Source organism: Heterodontus francisci, chromosome 6, assembly GCF_036365525.1.
Source record: "Heterodontus francisci isolate sHetFra1 chromosome 6, sHetFra1.hap1, whole genome shotgun sequence".
Taxonomy (NCBI): domain Eukaryota; kingdom Metazoa; phylum Chordata; class Chondrichthyes; order Heterodontiformes; family Heterodontidae; genus Heterodontus; species Heterodontus francisci.
Window position 1 is genome coordinate 42,568,072 of NC_090376.1, and position 18,920 is coordinate 42,586,991.

Here is an 18,920-nt window from a genome sequence, read left to right on the forward strand (position 1 = left end):
TTCTAGCATTTCCCTATTGCTGATATCCGGCTATTTGACCTGTAGCGCTCCATTTTCTCTTTTCCTCTTATTGAATTGCAGGGTTATGTTTGCTACCATCCAATCCACAGGGAATATTCTAAAATCTAGGGAATTCTGGAAGATCAAAATCAATGCATCCACTGTCTCTGTGGTCACCTCTTTAAAATCCTAGAGTGTAGGCCATCAGGTCGAGGGTAGCTTTTAGTTCCGTTAATTTCCCATTACTAATACTAATTTCCTTGAGTTCCTCATTTTCACTATTACCTTGGTTCCCCGTTACTTCCGGAATGTGTCTTCTACTGTGAAGACCGATTCAAAGTGTTCATTTAATGCCTCTGCCATTTCCTTATTTCCCATTATCTAACTGACTGTATAACTCTGAAATCTGAACTCTCTTCAAGGTATCCATTGGAAGAATTTACAAACATACATACAAACATACGAATTAGGAACAGAAGTAGGACATTTGGCCCCTCCAGCCTGCTCCCCCATTCAATAAGATAATGGCTGATCTGTTTGTGTCTCAAATGCCACATACCCATCTACCCCGATACCTTAGATTCCCTTGCCTAACAAGAATCTATCAACCTCCACCTTAAAAATATTCAATGACCCCGCCTCCACCACCATCTGAGGCAGAGAGTTCCAAAGTCTCTCAACCCTCAGAGAAAAAATTTCTCCTCATCTCTGTCCTTAAAGGGTAACTCCTAATTTTAAAACAGTGCCCCCTAGTTCTGGACTCGCCCACAGGAGGAAACATCCTCTCCACATTCACCCTGTCAAGACCGTTCAGGATCTTATAAACTTCAATCAAATCTCTCCTCACTCTTCTAAACTCCAGTGAAAACAAGCCCAGTCTGTCCAACCTTTCCTCATAAGACAACCCGCTCATACCAGGTATCAATCTAGTAAACCTCCATCCTTCCTTAAAGGAGACCAAAACTGTATACAGTATTCGAGATATGGTCTCCCCAGTGCCCTGTATAACTGAAGCAAAACATTTTATTTTCAATTCCTCTCGTAATAAAGGATAGCATTCCATTAGCCTTCTTTATTACTTGCTGTACCTGCATACTAAGCTTTTGTGACCCATGCACTAGAACACTGAGATCCCTCTGTGCCTCGGAATTCTGCAGTCGTTCTCCGTTTAAGTAATACTCTGCTTTTTTATTCTTTCTGCCAAAATGAACAACTTCACATTTTCCCACATTATACTCCTTCTGCCAGATTTCTGCCCACTCACTCAACCTATCTATATCGCTCTGCAACCTCCTTATGTTCTCGTCACAACATATTTTCCTACCTATCTTTGTGTTATCTGCAAATTTAGCTACCATGCTATTGCTCCCCTCATCTAAGTCATTGATATAAATTGTAAAAAGTTGAGGCCCCAGCACAGACCCTTGCAAGCCTCTACTCGTCGCATCTTGCCAATCAGAAAAGGCCCCAATTGTGCATACTCCCTGTTTTCTGCTAGCCAGCCAATCTTCTGTGCATGGTAATGTATTACCCCATACACCACGAGCTCATACTCTGCACAAAACACAAAAAGCAGGACAAGTCCAACCTGGCCAATTACCGCCACATCAGTCTACTCTCAATCATCAGTAAAGTGATGGAACCTGTCATCGACAGTGCAATCAAGCGGCACTTGAGGGTAGGCGGTGGTGTAGTGGTATTATCACTGGACTAGTAACCCAGAGACCCAGGGTATTTCTCTGGGGACATGGGTTCGAATCCCACCACAGCAGAAGGTGGAATTTGAATTTAATAAAAATCTGGAATTAAAAAGCTAGTCTAATGATGGTCATGAAACCATTGTCGATTGTTGTAAAAACCCATCTGGTTCACTAATGTCCTTTAGGGAAGGAAATCTGCTGTCCTTACCTGGTCTGGCCTACATGTGACTCCAGACCCACAGCAATGTGGTTAACTCTTACATGCCCTCTGAAATGGCCTAGCAAGCCACTCAGTTGTACCTAACCGCTACGAAGTCAATAAAAAGGAATGAAACTGGACGGACCACCCAGCATCGACCTAGGCAGCGGAAATGACAACGGCAAACCCAGCCTTGTCAACCCTGCAAAGTCCTCCTTACTAACATCTGGGGGTTTGTGCCAAAGTTGGGAGAGCTGTCCCACAGACTAATCAAGCAACAGCCTGACGGAATCATACTCACGGAATCATACCTTACAGACAATGTCCCAGACACTGCCATCACCATCCCCGGGTATGTCCTGGCCCAACGGCAGGACAGACCCGCCAGAGGTGGCGGTACAGTGGTATACATTCGGGAGGGAGTTGCCCTGGGAGTTCTTAACATCGACAACGGAGCCATGAAGTCTCATGGCATCAGGTCAAACATGGGCAAGGTAACCTCCTACTGATTACCACCTACCGCCCTCCCTCAGCTGATGACTCAGTACTCCACCATGTTGAACACCACTTGGAGGAAGCACTGAGGGTGGCAAGGGCGCAAAATGTACTCTGGGTGGGGTACTTCAATGTCCATCACCAAGAGTGGCTTGGTAGTACCACTACTGACTGAGCTGGCCAACTCCTAAAGGACTTAGCTGCTAGACTGGGTCGGCGGCAGGTGGTGGGGGAACCAACACGAGGGAGAAACATACTTGACCTCGTCCTCACCAATCTGCCTGCTGCAGATGCTTCTGTCCATGGCTGTATTGGTAGGAGTGACCACCGCACAGTCCTTGTGGAGACGAAGTCCCGCCTTCACATTGAGGATGCCGTCCATCGTGTTGTGTCACACTATCACCGTGCTAAATGGGATAGATTTCGAACAGATCTAGCAATGCAAAACTGGGCATCCATGAGGCACTGTGGGTCATCAGCAGCAGCAGAATTGTACTCGACCACAATCTGTAACCTCATGGCCCGGCATATCCCTCACTCTACCATTACCATCAAGCCAGGAGACCAACCCTGGTTCAATGAAGAGTGCAGGAGGACATGCCAGGAGCAGCACCAGGCATATCTCAAAATGAGGTGTCAACCTGGTGAAGCTACAACACAGGACTATTTGCGTGCCAAACTGCGTAAGCAGCATGCGATAGACAGAGCTAAGCGATCCCATAACGAACGGATCAGATTTAAGCTCTGCAGTCCTGCCACATCCAGCCGTGAATGGTGGTGGACAATTAAACAACTAACTGGAGGACGTGGCTCCACAAATATCCCCATCCTCAATGATGGAGGAGCCCAGCTCATCAGTGCGAAAGATGAGGCTGAAGCATTTGCAACAATCTTCAGCCAGAAGTGCCGAGTTGATGATCCATCTCGGCTTCCTCCTGATGTCCGCAGCATCACAGATGCCAGACTTCAGCCAATTCGATTCACTCCGCGTGATATCAAGAAACGACTGAAGGCACTGGATACTGCAAAAGCTATGGGCCCTGACAATATTCTGGCAATAGTACTGAAGACCTGTGCTCCAGAACTTGGCGCGCCCCTAGCCAAGCTGTTCCAGTACAACTACAACATTCTCATCTACCCTGCAATGTGGAAAATTGCCCAGGTATGTCCTGTACACAAAAAGCAGGACAGGTCCAAGCCAGCCAATTACCGCCCCATCAGCCTACTCTCAATCATCAGTTAAGTAATGGAAGGCGTCATCAACAGTGACATCAAGCGGCATTTGTTTAGCAATAACCTGCTCAGTGGCGCTCAGTTTGGGTTCCGCCACAGCCACTCAGCTCCTGACCTCATTACAGCCTTGTTTCAAATTTGGACAAAAGAGCTGAACTCGAGGTGAGGTGAGAGTGACTGCCCTTGACATCAAGGCAGCATTTGACTGAGTATGGCATCAAGGAGCCCTTGTAAAACTGGAGTCAATGGGAATCGGGGAAAAACCTCCGCTGGCTGGAGTCATACCTAGCACAAAGGAAGATGGTTGTGGTTGTTGGAGGTCAATCATCTGAGCTCCAGGGCATCACTGCTAGAGTTCCTCCGGGTAGTGTCCTAGGCTCAACTATCTTCAGCTGCTTCATCAATGACCTTCCTTCAATCATAAGGTCAGAAGTGGGGATGTTCGCTGATGATTACACAATGTTCAGCACCATTCGTGACTCCTCAGATACTGAAGCAGTCCGTGTAGAAATGCAGCAAGACCTGGACAATATCCAGGCTTGGGCTGATAAGTGGCAAGTAACATTTGCGCCACACAAGTGCCAGACAATGACCATCTCCAACAAGACAGAATCTAACCATCTCCCCTTGACATTCAACAGCATTACCATCGCTGAATCCCCCACTATCAACATCCTAGGGGCTACCATTGACCAGAAACTGAACTGGAGTCGCCACATAAATACTGTGGCTACAAGAGCAGGTCAGAGGCTGGGAATTCTGTGGCGCGTAACTCACCTCCTGACTCCCCAAAGCCTGTCCTCCATCTACAAGGCACAAGTCAGGAGTGTGATGGAATACTCTCCACTTGCCTGGATGGGTGCAGCTCCTGCAACACTCAAGAAGCTCGACACCATCCAGGACAAAGCAGCCCGCTTGATTGGCACCCCATCCACAAACATTCACTCCCTCCACCACTGATGCACAGTGGCAGCAGTGTGTACCTTCTGCAAGATGCACTGTGGCAACGCATCAAGGCTCCTTAGACAGCACCTTCCAAACCTGCGACCTCTACCAACTAGAAGGACAAGGGCAGCAAATGCATGAGAACACCACCACCTGCAAGTTCCCCTCCAAGTCACACACCATCCTGACTTGGAATTGTATCGCCGTTCCTTCACTGTCGCTGGGTCAAAATCCTGGAACTCCCTTCTCAACAGCACTGTTGATGTACCTACCTCACATGGACTGCAGCGGTTCAAGAAGGCAGTTCACCACCACCTTCTCAAGGGCAATTAGGTGTGGGCAATAAATGCTGGCCTAGTCACATCCCATTAATGAATTAAAAAAAATAACCATTTATGTGGCACCTTGTCAAATGCCTTCTGGAAATCCAAGTACAATACGTCAGCAGGCTCCGCTTTATCCACAGCCTATGTTATTCCTTCACAGAACTCCAGTAAATTGGTTAAACATGATTTCATAAAACCATGCTAATTATTCCCGATTTACTGTGAGTTTTTCTAAGTGCCCAGCTATAGCCTCCTTAATAATCGATTCTGACACCTTCCCCACAACAGACGTCAAGTTAACTGGCCTATTGTGACCTGTTTCCTGCCTCTTTCCACCCCCCCGCCCCCACCCCCCCCCAACCTTCTTGAATAGAGGGGTTATACTTGCTACTTTCCATTCTGATGGAACCTTTCCAGAAACTAGCGAATTTTGAAAAACTAGCACCAACGCATATACTACCTCATTGGCCACCTCTTTTAAGACCTTAAGATGAAGCCCATCAGGACCCGGGGACTTGTCAGCTCACAGCTCCATCAGTTTGCTCAGTCCTGCTTCCCTGGTGATTGCAATTTCACCAAGTTCCTCTCTTCCTTCCACCTTCTGATTTACAGCTATTACTGGAATGTTTTTTATATCCTCTATAGTGAAGACATGCAAAATATTTGTTCCTTTCATCTGCCATTTCCTTATTATCTATTATTAACTCACCATTCTCACTCTCTAGAGGACTAACGCTCTCTTTACTTACTCTTTTCCTTTTTAAATACCTGTAGAAACTCTTGCTATCTGTTTTTACATCTCTAGCTTGCTTCCTATTCTTGAATGTTATATACCCCTCAATATTCAGGACCCAATCCTTGTCATCCTGCAGCCACATCTCCATAATGGCTGTCACATCATATTTGTTTACTTCAATGTGTGCCATCAGTTTGTCTACTTTGTTACAAATGCTACATGCATTCAGATACAGAGCCTTTAGTTTTGTCTTTTTGTTATCTTTGTAACATCTAGTTTTGACTGTTGCTATGGTCTTAGGTTTTTTCTCCCTGTCCCTTCCTGCCATTCTCTGACCTTCATTACCCATATTACCATTTTGCTCGTCTGCCTTGACTGTACCCCTTGATTTGCTGCAGCTTGATCCCTCTTTCCCCCCCTCCCCCCCCCCCCCCCCCCCCCCGTTTACTTTAAAGCCCTCTCTACTTCCCTAGTTATATGGTTTGCTAGAACACTGGTCTCGGCACGGTTCAAGTGCAGACCATCCCAACGGTACAGCCCCCACTTTCCCCAGTACTGGTGCCAGTGCCCGAAAAACCGAAACCCATTTCTCCCACACCAGTCTTTGAGCCATGTATTCATTCACTAATCTTATGTGCCCTCTGCCAATTGACATGTCTGCAAAGTCTGAGGCTCCTCCACTACTGTCTCCTTTATCTTCCTCACTCACGGTCATATCCTCCTGTCCCTCACTGCAGACCAAAACAGACCTTGTTCGAAGCGATGTGACCGTCTTCCGGAACAAAGTGTTTAGGTATTCCTCGTCCTCCCTTATGTTGCGCAGTGTTTGCAGTTTGTCTTCCAGATCAATGATCCTGATCCGGAATTCCTCTAGCTGCTTACACTTTCTGCAGACCTTTCTCCAGATCGCCTTGGCATCCAGGAGCTCCCAAATACCACAGCTGCATCATAACACCTGTCCTGCTATTGTTACTTATGCTATTAGTTAATTTGCTTTAATTTGCCATTGGAAATTGGTTCTTGAGATTCATGCAAATGTTTTTTTTAAATTTGCATGAATTGCATGAATATCAAACATCACATAATGTATATGATGATATGATATGATTTTTTAGTGAAAGAACCAGAGTGAGTTCATGGTATTTATTTAAAAACAAAAGGACAAGAATAGATCTTTATCATGGAATGGTTACAACATAGAAGGAGGCCATTCTGCCCATTGAGTCTGTGCTAGCTCTCTGTGAGAGCAACTCACCAAACCCCACACCCCCCACCTTTACCCATAGCCCTGCAAATTTTTTCTCTTCAGATAATTATCCAGTTCTCTTTTGAAGACCTTGATTGAATCTGCCTCCACCACACTCTCGGCAGTGCATTTCCAGATCCTAAACACCCGCTGTGTTTAAAAATAAAAGCTTTTCTTCATGTAGCCGTTGCTTCTTTTGCCAGTCATCTTAAATCGGTTTCATTGGGTTCGTGACCCTTCTGCGCATCAGTGGGAGCAGTTTCTCCTTATCTACTCTGTCCAGACCCCTCATGATTTTGAACACCTCAATCCAATCTTCTCTTCTCCAAGGAGAACAGCCCCAGCTTCTCCAGCCTATCCACCTAACAGGAAATCCCTCATCCCTGGAACCATTTTTGTGAATCTTTTCTGCATCCTCTCTAATTCCTTAACGTCCTTCCTAAAATGTGGTACCCAGAACTGGACACAATACACCAGTTGATGCTGAACCAATGTTTTATACAGGTTTATCACAAGTTCCTTGTATTTGCACTGTATGCCTCTATTTGTAAAGCCCAGGATCCCATATGCTTTATTAACTGCTTTCTCAACCTGCCCTGCAACCTTCAATGATTCGTGCACTTATACCCCAGGTTCCTCTACTCTTGCAACCCCTTTAAAATTGTACCCTTTAATTTTTATTTTGCAGGAGGTGGAAAGTGTCACCTGAAATAGAGGCAGGTGGTGGGGAGGAATCTGGAAAAGCCCTGGAATTTATAGTGTAAATTGATTGGTAAAATCATGACTTTAAAGTTCCAGCTATGCGAGCTGCATATGGGAATACAGTCCAAATTGGGTGGTGGTGGTAAAGGTGGATGGACTAGTTAAATGGGTTTGAGGTTTTGAATATGTAAGTCATTAGCTCACAGATACAAAAAGTTATCAAACTAGTTGATACATTGCTGGACTTCATATGAGGTACAGAATATAACAGTAAGGAAGTACAACTTCAGCTATAAAAGAGCTGGTCTCACCTCATTTGGAGTGCTGGGCATGGGTCCCCACCTTGAAAAGGATTTTTGGCTTTGTAGGAAATCGAGCAAGAATTCACCAGGATCCCATTTGAGATGAAAGGCTGTGATCAGAGAGTGGTGAAGGTTGGGTTTATATTTGCTAGAAATGACGAGATCAAAGCGTTTAAAACAATAAAGAATTGAAGGATGATGGGGCCCAACTCTCATCATAGCGAAATCTGGGACAAGGGGATATAATCATAACATTGGAACTAAATGTGATTGCAGGAAATTGTTTACAAACAAAAGATTGTGAGAACGTGGAATGCACTGCTTCAGATGGCAATAAATGCAAAATCAGTCAAAATATTTTTAAAAGATCGATACTTGGAAATTAAAGATATTAACATACAATATAACGAATAATGGATAGGGAAATAGGATTTTTAAAAACTGTGGCCATGGATATCAAACCAGCAAGCTCAACTGGTGAAATGACCTCCTAATGTCTTTATGTTCCTGTAAGTAAAGTGCAGAACCAACAAAGAATGTTTAAGCAGGTTTCGCTCGGCCAACTTCCCAGTTATAAAGTAGTAATATGCAGTTTTCTGTTGCAGGGATTTTTATCGTAATTTTTTGTCTGCTGGCTGTCTATGCAAAAGATCCTTTGTTGGAGGGGAAAGCATGGTGCATATGCTTACTTATTCTAGTGATTCTTGTGTGTGTGTTCTTCACTGCTATAATCTGGAGACAGCCAGAAAGCAAAACAAAATTGTCATTTAAGGTAAGTTTTTTTTTTTTTTTTGCTCAGGTTTGCTCGACTCTTTTGATTTAAACTTTACCCTTATTCATTGTATGTGTATTTCTTGTCCTGATTTTCAGGTACCTCTCTTGCCCTGTTTACCTATCATCAGCATCCTTGTGAATATGTACCTAATGATGCAGTTGGATAGAGGTACTTGGATCCGCTTTGCTATCTGGATGGTGATAGGTAAGAAAGAAACTATTTGCATTTATAGATCCCCAGACCATCTAAAAGCACTTCACAGCCAGTTATTTTGTTTGAAGTTTTGTCATTGTTGCTTTGCAACTAAATAGTGCACAGTATGTCCCATAAATGGCAGTGAGCTAAATAACTGGTTAAGCTGTTTTAATGGCATTGTTTCAGGGATAAATGCAAATGAATAGTGCAATTGAATTGTTTATGTCCACCTAACCTGAGTTAGCATAGCATCTGAAAAGCTGCACACCGCTAGGGATCGTACAATCTTGTTCGTGTCCAGTGAAAGTTTCCAAAACTTGAGATTATATCGTTAAATCCTAGAGTGAGGCTTGAACATGTAACCTGCTGACTCAGTGGAGGGTGCTATCTTTGAGTCAGACTGACATTGCTCATATTTCAGTCCAATTAATTGTTCATTATTTGCATGCTTGAGTTGGAGTGGGCATAAGAAAGCAGGTGACATGGGTTAATATGGAAGATGTTGGAACAGGGTGGCACAGTGGTGTAGTGGTTAGCACCGCAGCCTCACAGCTCCAGCAACCTGGGTTCAGTTCTGGGTACTGCCTGTGTGGAGTTTGCAAGTTCTCCCTGTGACTGCGTGGGTTTTCGCCGGGTGCTCCAGTTTCCTCCCACAGCCAAGGTTGATAGGTAAATTGGCCATTGTAAATTGCCCCTAGTGTAGGTAGGTGGTAGGAGAATGGTGGGGATGTGGTAGGGAATATGGGATTAATGTAGGATTAGTATAAATGGGTGGTTGTTGGTTGGCACAGACTCAGTGGGCTGAAGGGCCTGTTTCAGTGCTGTATCTCTAAAATAAAAAAAAGAAACTTGGGAGTCTTAAGTGACCTTGTCCTCGACATACTTATCCAAATCCTCATAGTGCCCTGAGAACATTTTCTTCCCTCTGATGCTACTCCTCATCCTGTGATACATCTGCAGAAAAGGAGAACGTTAGCTAAAAATGGATGAGCATAAACCCCTTGGGACTAAGGAGACAGCGATGGGGTTTAAAATTCTTGGCTGTCTGCTGCTTTGTGAAAAAGCTATAGCAACTGACTAGGTATGTACCCATTAACCTGACACCTGCACCTTACCACCAATTTTGCCATCGGCCAGGGCTTGATTGGAGTTGTTCCCCAGCAGTTCCAGGGCCTTCTCTTTTCTCCGATGCTCACGGTCCTGCCTCTGGTAACTTATCTTTCACAGACATTATGCAATGATTTCTTGAGCAACCAGATTAAGGGAATTTGAGGGATATCTCCCAGGTGGTATCAGGTAACTGATGTAATAGATCTCCTGTTACATTGTAAGAAAGGGGTTTTGTCAGATGCCGTGTTAGTGACCCCCTTGACCACAGTGTAGTGAAGGATTACTTGTGCAATTAGTTTGAGGGATGAACAGTATGTTAGTGCCCGTGGTGCCCAAGAGAGAAAATGGTCAGTGTGTTTCCTCACCTGCCCTTATCAGGTCATTGAATGATTTTTTTTTTAGCACTAATCTATATTTCTCTGGTTGAGAAAAGTCACCTTCTGCCACTGCCATCTCCCTCCATGTGCTACATGAGTCATTTGAGGTTTCCTCTCATGGCTGCACAGAGAATACCTAGAATATAGCGTTATGCCCTGGAGATGGGACTTCTGCCTGCCAGTCATTTTCAGTGTTGAGCTGGCTATAGATTTGTGGGAGTACTGTACTGGAAATGGCTACACAACAGTTTTTCTCTCTTTGCTGCATTTCATCCAGAAGTGTCAGAAGGTCATTCTCATTTTGTGCTTTTTTTGAGTCCTTACAAAGACTTGGTCATTGCTTTAGGAAGCCTCTGCCAGGCCTTGCATTTGAATACATGCTTTAAAGGTGCCACAAAGCCTCATATGAGCCATCCATTGCAGCTACCTGACAATCAACTGTGTGTGTTCCAAACACTTCATACTTAGCTGGTTCTGTAATAATCCAGCCATTCTTGGCTTTTTAAAGGCTGCAGTCCTAATTTCCAAGTGGCCCCCTCCACTGGTACAGTACTCCCACAATCTATAGCCAGGTTAACACTGAAGACGATTGGCAGGCAGAAGTCCCAGCTACAGGGCATAACGCTATATTCTAGGTAATTCTATGAATATATTACCTATAATGGCCCTATGGATTTTCGAGCCTCTGTCTTTGAAGTGTAATTACACCAAGGGTTATGGTTTCAATGTGTAAAAATTATGAATTACAATGATGTGTAGAAAAAATTTTATGGTACTATATTCATAGATTTACATCGAATTTACAGCACAGAAACAGGCCATGCTGGTGTTTATGCTCCCACCCTACTTCATCTAGCCTTATCAACATATCCTTCTATTCCTTGCTCCCTTTAAAAGCATCAATGCTGTTCACCTCAACCATTCCATGTGGTAGCAAGTTCCTCATTCAGTAGAATTAAAACTGTCAAACATCAGTAGAAAATATAAATTGCTTTATTTATTGTGTTCTAAATTCACCTTAAAAGCTAGCTATAAAATTGAAAAAACATGCAACAGAACATTGCCAGATAAAATTGAATCCAGTTGGCACAAGGCAGAAATATGTACTTAGCAATTCCAAGAGAAATTCCTAATCTCTAAGTTCTTGCAAGCATTGGAGATTTGCTAGTTATCCTGTATTGGGGAAAATTAATTTCAGATGTATAGAAACCAAAATGAATGTGAGTAATGATACCTTCAGTGGAATTCATTCATTGTCTCAGACTGCAGCATGAGGCACTATTCCACCCAATAAGGGAAATAGATCTTTTTTTTAATTCATTCATGGGATGTGGGCATCGCTGGCCAGGCCAACATTTATTGCCCATCCCTAATTTCCCTTGAGAAGGTGGTGATGAGCTGCTGCCTTGAACCACTGCAGTCTATGTGGAGTAGGTACACCCACACTGCTGTTAGGAAGGGAGTTCCAGGATTTTGACCCAGCGACAATGAAGGAACGGCGATATAGTTCCAAGTCAGGATGGTGTGTGACTTGGAGGGGAACTTGCAGGTGGTGGTGTTCCCATGCATTTGCTGCCCATGTCCTTCGAGTTGGTAGAAGTCGTGGGTTTGGAAGGTGCTGTCTAAGGAGCCTTGGTGCGTTGCTGCAGTGCATCTTGTAGATGGTACACACCGCTGCCACTGTGCGTCGGTGATGGAGGGAGTGAATGTTTGTAGATGGGGTGCCAATCAAGCGGGTGGCTTTGTCCTGGATGATGTGGAGCTTCTTGAGTGTTGTTGGAGCTGCACACATCCAGGCAAGCGGAGAGTATTCCATCACACTCCTGACTTGTGCCTTGTAGATGGTGGACAGGCTTTGGGGAGTCAGGAGGTGAGTTACTCGCCGCAGGATTCCTAGCCTCTGACCTGCTCTTGTAGCCACGATATTTATATGGCTACTCCAGTTCAGTTTCTGGTCAATGGTAGCCCCTAGGATGTTGATAGTGGGGGATTCAGCGATGGTAATGCCATTGAACGTCAAGGGGAGATGATTAGATTCTCTCTTGTTGGAGATGGTCATTGTCTGGCACTTGTGTGGCGCAAATGTTACTTGCCACTTATCAGCCCAAGCCTGGATATTGTCCAAGTCTTGCTGCATTTCTACACGGATTGCTTCAGTATCTGAGGAGTCACGAATGGTGCTGAACATTGTGCAATCATCAGCGAACATCCCCACTTCTGACCTTATGATTGAAGGAAGGTCATTGATGAAGCAGCTGAAGATAGTTGGGCCTTGGACACTACCCTGAGCAATTCCTGCAGTAATGTCCTGAGATTGAGATGATTGACCTCCAACAACCACAACAATGTTTGCGCTAGGTATGACTCCAGCCAGCGGAGGGTTTTCCCCCCGATTCCCATTGACCTCAGTTTTGCTCAGGCTCCTTGATGCCATACTCGGTCAAATGCTGCCTTGATGTCAAGGGCAGTCACTCTCAGCAACCAATTAGAACCAATTAATCAAAAACGGTAATTTTGATGGTACTTTTTATAATTGTGCTCCACTAAGGAAGAAAATTACTTGGATAAGGAAGCTATTGTCTCAACAGTTTTTAAATTTATCACAAGAAATGCTGGATTCACTCAGCAGGTCTGGCAGCATCTGTGGAAAGGGAAGCAGAGTTAACGTTTCGGGTCAGTGACCCTTCTTCGGAACTGGTTCCGAAGAAGGGTCACTGACCCGAAACGTTAACTCTGCTTCCCTTTCCACAGATGCTGCCAGACCTGCTGAGTGAATCCAGCATTTCTTGTTTTTGTTTCAGATTTCCAGCATCCGCAGTATTTTGCTTTTATTTAAATTTATCACATTGGGAGAGATATTTATGATGTGTTTCTTCAGTTTTCAAAGTGATTCTGGTTTTTAAATAAACACCTTTTGTTTGTTTTTTCTAACAGGGTGCATTATTTACTTTGCCTATGGAATATGGAACAGCTCAGAGTCTAATCCTAGGTGTCTAGCTGACAGAACTGCAAGAGTTTTTAAGGACACGGGTACATCAAATGGTGAAACAATACCTCCTGAGAAGGAGGCTTTCCTGCAGGATGCTGAGGAATGTGTTGCAGATAGTAGGAATGGAGAGGATGATGTTTAAACCAGTTTCTTCCAAATATGTATCTTGAACATTTGTAAAAGGAGCACAGCTGAATGAATGTTAGTTACATCGGACAGGGAGTAACATTTCTCCCCACACATGCTGGTGAGGGTTTTAATTAAATTGTTTTGCTGAGCATTTGTGTGCCTGAAGGTCAACACTGCAGCTGTGTTATTTCATTTTCTCTTTTTTTTTACACACCCTCTAAAATAATGGTAGCATTGATTACACCATATTCAATAATAGTTCAAATAAAATGTTTAAAATGCGTTGAGCTGGTTGGGTTTAAGGTATTTATTGGGTTTTAAACATGAGAACTGCTGAAATGCTAGAAATACTCAGCTTGTGATCATGCGCACAGAAAATGTAGTTGGATATATATTTTTCCAAAAATATTTTCCTGGTCCAGTGAGCACTTGTGAAATAATTTTGTTAGCTAGTACAATAGTATCTATTGTTATTTGGGCTCTGGAATCTCAGTATATTGCACTGTCTTCCTTAGCTGCAGTTCTTACGGTGCCGGACACTAAATGTCTGAAAGTGAACACTTTAACCTTCCTGCCCTTTGGCTTTAATTGCAGGTTATTTCCTTTGACTTTTTTTAAAGTTGGAGATGATTTATGAAACATTGTTACAATCTTTACATTTTATTATCAAAGCAAGAAAAGAATCTCTGTCATGCAGACTATAATAAAAATAATATTTTGGATGAAGTTATTTTTGTTGATTTTAAGTGGCTTTTACTAAGTTAATTTATCTCCCTTATGGTTGGTCTGATTCCTATTGTCCCTATTCACCTATATTGCCTTTTTAAATATTCTTCTTCAGGAACAAAATTTACATTGTTATATTGGTCACATCACTGTTCTTCAATGTGTAATTGTACCAATTACTTGTGGTAGTAAATCTTAATAGCTTTAAAAGGGAAACAGTGCTTTGCCATTGGCTAAAATGAGGAAGGAATCCGAGCCTCGAATCTGCCATAAGTACAATTCCCCTCCATAGGACAGTGGATCTGTCAAATAGATTTTGGCGAAGGCAGTTATGCTGTAGTAATTAACTCCTTTAAAAACTATTAGATAAATATTGGGTCCAACCACGAAAGGCCAGTTATTTATAATCTCAAATTAGATGGGATTCTGGAGTTCTGCTTGATTTTCATTTGGAAGGCAGTAAAAACTTGGAGCTTTCCACAGGAGTTAAAATGGAGTCTGTGATAGGGCTATTGATTGTACGCAAGCTGGCGAAAGAACATGCTTTACATTCAGTTGAATGGCCTTTTTGTGTTCCATGCTTTCTTAAGCACTTAGCACCCCAAGACTATGACTCTAAATCAGCTTGCACTGCTTCGATACAAGCAATGCGGAATGGAATTGTATACACTGCTGAAATGAAAATAAAGTATCTGGAAAAGCAGAGGCATACTTTCCTTGTCAAGACAGCTCTGTAGCGGCTTAGGCATCTTTTGTAAGGAGCTACGTTATCAATATTAATCAGCAATCCATGATTTCAAGAGATGTCAGCCGAGGTTTTACAATGAAGGGGCTACTTTTAGCAATTCAGTTGGAAAATCTAGGCCACTGTATTTTAATGAATAAATAGATATTCTAGGAGGCGTAGTTTTTATCTATAATTAGAGTAGTGTAGAGTTCTAAGGATAGAAAAAAATAGAAGCCCCTCATTTTTTCTTAAAAAAAAACTTTATTTCCAACATCCTTTGTGGTAGAATCTCAGTCTGTTACTGGACTGTAATGCGCATTGATATTAATTTGCTCAGTAGCAGAGATTTGGGCTCTAGAAAGAACCAGCACTGAAAGTACTGAGGAGCAGTTACACTATATGCTGTATTATATCTATTTGAATTGCAGCATTTTTTGTTGAGACTTTAGCAGAGCAAGTAGTGTCACTGTCTCAATTGCTCTATAGCAAAAGCAACAAAATTTGGCACTCGGACTTTTAACATAAATGCCCAAAGAAGTATTAACGACAACATTGTTTAGCCTTCTGCAAAACTCTCATCAAAGACTGTTGATCACTCCGCTCGGTCAGCTGACTTTGAGGGGTCAAGCTGTACTCCGAAACAAATTTAGAAAGAGGGAGTTTTTGGTAGCAAAATCCTGAGAGATTTTGCATGCCTTATGCTATCAGGAATTGCAAAAAGAGCAATTTTCTTTGTGTTGGGATGAACACTGTGATCATGATAAAATGCCTATTACTCATAATAAATCACCTTGAGCAATACCCGACTTTAACTACAGCTGGTATCATGTCTGCAGCTATGGGTGATGTATCATATTCTTGGAAAATGGACAGCACTATCAAGTATTTATTAAGTACATTAAAAACCATCCCCATAGTATGGGACTGGAGTGACATGTAGGGATGGCAGGTTCCCTTCTCTGAAGGACATTAGTGAACCAGTTAGGTTATATCTGTTTTCATGGTTATTGTATCTGGTGCCAGACTGCAAATGACGAGATTTATTGAATTTAACTTCCCACTTGTGGGATTTGAACTTGTGGTCTCTGGCTTGCTGGCTACAAATACAATGACCACTAAGCTACAGTTCTTAAATGGGGATGATTGCGAGTGTGAATTTATAGCTACAGATGTGCATTTTTCCCACTGCCATGGCCTCACCAATTGTGAAAATAAAACTTAAGGCATGTGGAGCTCATTTGTAAAGAATGAAATTGCTGGACCTTTGAACAATTTTCCTTTATTGTAAAATGCCTGAAGAACAAACTAAGCTTTACAAGGTCATTGATTTTTACTGTTGCCAAATAGGCAAGAAAGCTAGTCTTGAGTGTAGATAGATGATAATTGCATTTGTATAGCATTTTAATGCAGAAAACATTAGGAGTGGCACAGTGGTTAGCACCGCAGCCTCACAGCTCCAGCGACCCGGATTCGATTCTGGGTACTGCCTGTGCGGAGTTTGCAAGTTCTCCCTGTGACCGCGTGGATTTTCATCGGGTGCTCCGGTTTCCTCCCACAGCCAAAGACTTGCAGATTGATAGGCAAATTGGCCATTATAAATTGCCCCTAGTATAGGTAGGTGGTGGTGGGGTGTGAGAGGGTAATGGGATTAACGTAGGATTAGTATAAATGGATGGTTGATGGTCGGCACAGACTCGGTGGGCCGAAGGGCCTGTTTCAGTGCTGTATCTCTTTTTTAAAAAAAAACAGTCCCACAGTGCTTCACAGGAGATATTATCAGAATGATCAGTCTGGTCAGAGGTGGTTTTTAAAGGCCCTAAAGGAAGAGAAAGTGGCAGAGAGGCTGAGGGATTGAAGGAGTTAATTTCAGAGACTGGCACCAGGCGGCTGAAAGTGGGACAAAGAAAAGGGAGGAAGCACAAGACTAGTCAGAGGAATGGATAGTTTGGGGTGGGGGTGTTTGTAGAGCTGGAAGAAGGGTTACAGCAGTAGGGACTAAGTGAGATCATTTTGGCTTTTATAAATAGAGGTGTATATATAGTACATAAGAAATTATAAATTTAAACAAGGCAATGTTGAGGCCTTGGTTCTAGCAGTGTGCAAGTTGGTGTGCTATATTATAGAAAGGACATTAAAACTGTTGAAACAGTGGTGTGGATTCACTAGGATTACCCAAAGAATAGGAAATTATAATTGCGAGAATTGAGATATTAGGACTATTTCCACTACAGCAGAGAAGGCTAAGAGGAAATTTATTTGAGGTTTTTAAAAACATGAAGAGCTTTGATGGAATGAATAAATAAAGAGCATTTCCTCTGAGTCAATGACAAGGGGGCTTTAAAATCATGGTGATCTGAATGGTTGAGAAATTTCTTTATTGAGGGGGTTATTGGAGCATGGAATGCTTTGCTATTAGGGAGTACTTGATGCAGATATTATTGCAACTTCCAATGGATAACGGATACATAGTTAAAGCAAAGGAAGATACTCAGCCATCTGAAGACAGGAGGTCAGTGGGAATAGTTTTGGATTGTTTTGGAAAGAGCTGGCAATGATACATCATGTAAATCTGAAAAATTGCTTGGCTACCCCTAGCTTCCTTTGTAGTCATAGTTCAGTGCTTCATTAAATTAAGTTTTGTGGTGATCCACTTGTATTTTATATTGCTTTAGTATCATCAGGAAGTATAGTATTAATTACTCATTTATTCAAGTCATGGTACTTTTTGAAATACTTATATAAAAATTAGAACCTAAAGCTGTATGTGGCTGCATAAGTGGTGCCGCACATCAGTGGACCAGTGCTTGGTGCACTACAGCCCCTGGACTGTAATTCTCCTACCAATAAGTAGAGTCTCTAAGCACTTTGACAGGATCAAGGGCAAATCAATCAGGGACACATTTGCCCAACTGCTCTTGCAAATCTTTGGCTTTCTGACAGGAAATGGTGCATGATGTCAGGGGCTCATAAAAAAAAAATTAGTGAGTGAATCCCGAGTAAGATGAAAATACACTCAAATATGAGTGTTCCGCTTGTCTGCTTTTAGTATAAAGCTGAATTTATTGTCAATGTTCAACCAACTAGTAATGACTATACTGTATGATTAACTCTTGAAAGAGAAATAAATCAAATATAAAGGATACCCATGGCTATCAAGTTGATCTAACCAGATAACACACCTTTGATGGAAAAATTATGCATCTGCCCTAAAAATGTAAAATGTAGGAACGCTGCAGTAGGTCCAATTGCATCTGGGGGAAAAAGGTGAGTAAGGAGGGCTAACTTCATGATTGCTTGCTACTGACTGAGTCTTGCCGATTGGGGACGCGTATTGGAAAATCCAGGGAAGCAGTCCTGGGATCTTCCAATATGTGCTTCCAGCAGGCATGACTCCCAGTCAGTAGTGCGCACACAAAATTGACCCTAGTGTTTTTCTCCTGTCGTAATAAATATATACCAGATGGTAGATATGGGTTCTATATGATTTATGCTATAAAAATGCTGACAACTAGCAGTAAATTATATAAGAATTGATCTAGTTACTACATTTTATAATTTGTGGAAATTTTATGTAGATGCTTATTGGGTGAGGAAGTGGTACTGAGACATTGATCGCTGTGGGATATGGTAGTTTACAGGATAGGTAGTCGTTGGACTGCTAACAAAGTAATCATAGAGGTTTAAGAGTGGAATACAGGTTTACGCTTGAAGGTAAATTCACCAATCCTGTGTTCGCAGCAGGCCCTGCACTCAAAGGGAGTGTGGGTTGGAGATATGCCTACAGTTTTAACACAGATTCTCTGACATAGAATCCCCGGAGTGCTTGGCCCCTATTGGAAGCCCAGGATCGCTGAATTTACCCTTGATTTTTCACTGGGAAAATGATGGTTTCTCATTCAAAAATGAAAAAGCACATATTGGATAGCATATATTTGGTGTTTATGTGCAGTTCTGTCATTTTCTGAGAAGCAAATTTAGTAATGGATTTTTCAGAGAATTACAATCTTG

The 18,920-nt window shown here is 42.6% G+C and overlaps 1 protein-coding gene across 5 annotated transcripts in view; it reads left to right on the forward strand.

Moving 5' to 3' along the window:
• The window catches only part of LOC137371266 (high affinity cationic amino acid transporter 1-like), a 102,560-nt gene extending 84,474 nt beyond the window's left edge, over positions 1-18,086 (forward strand). For all 5 annotated transcript variants that reach the window (XM_068033535.1, XM_068033536.1, XM_068033534.1 and 2 more), the window contains 3 exons: positions 8,490-8,656; positions 8,755-8,863; positions 13,276-18,086. In XM_068033535.1, the coding sequence (XP_067889636.1) occupies positions 8,490-8,656; positions 8,755-8,863; positions 13,276-13,472 (473 nt within the window). In that variant the 3' untranslated portion in view covers positions 13,473-18,086. The remainder of the gene's footprint in view (positions 1-8,489; positions 8,657-8,754; positions 8,864-13,275) is intronic.
• The last annotated feature ends 834 nt before the right edge of the window (positions 18,087-18,920 follow it).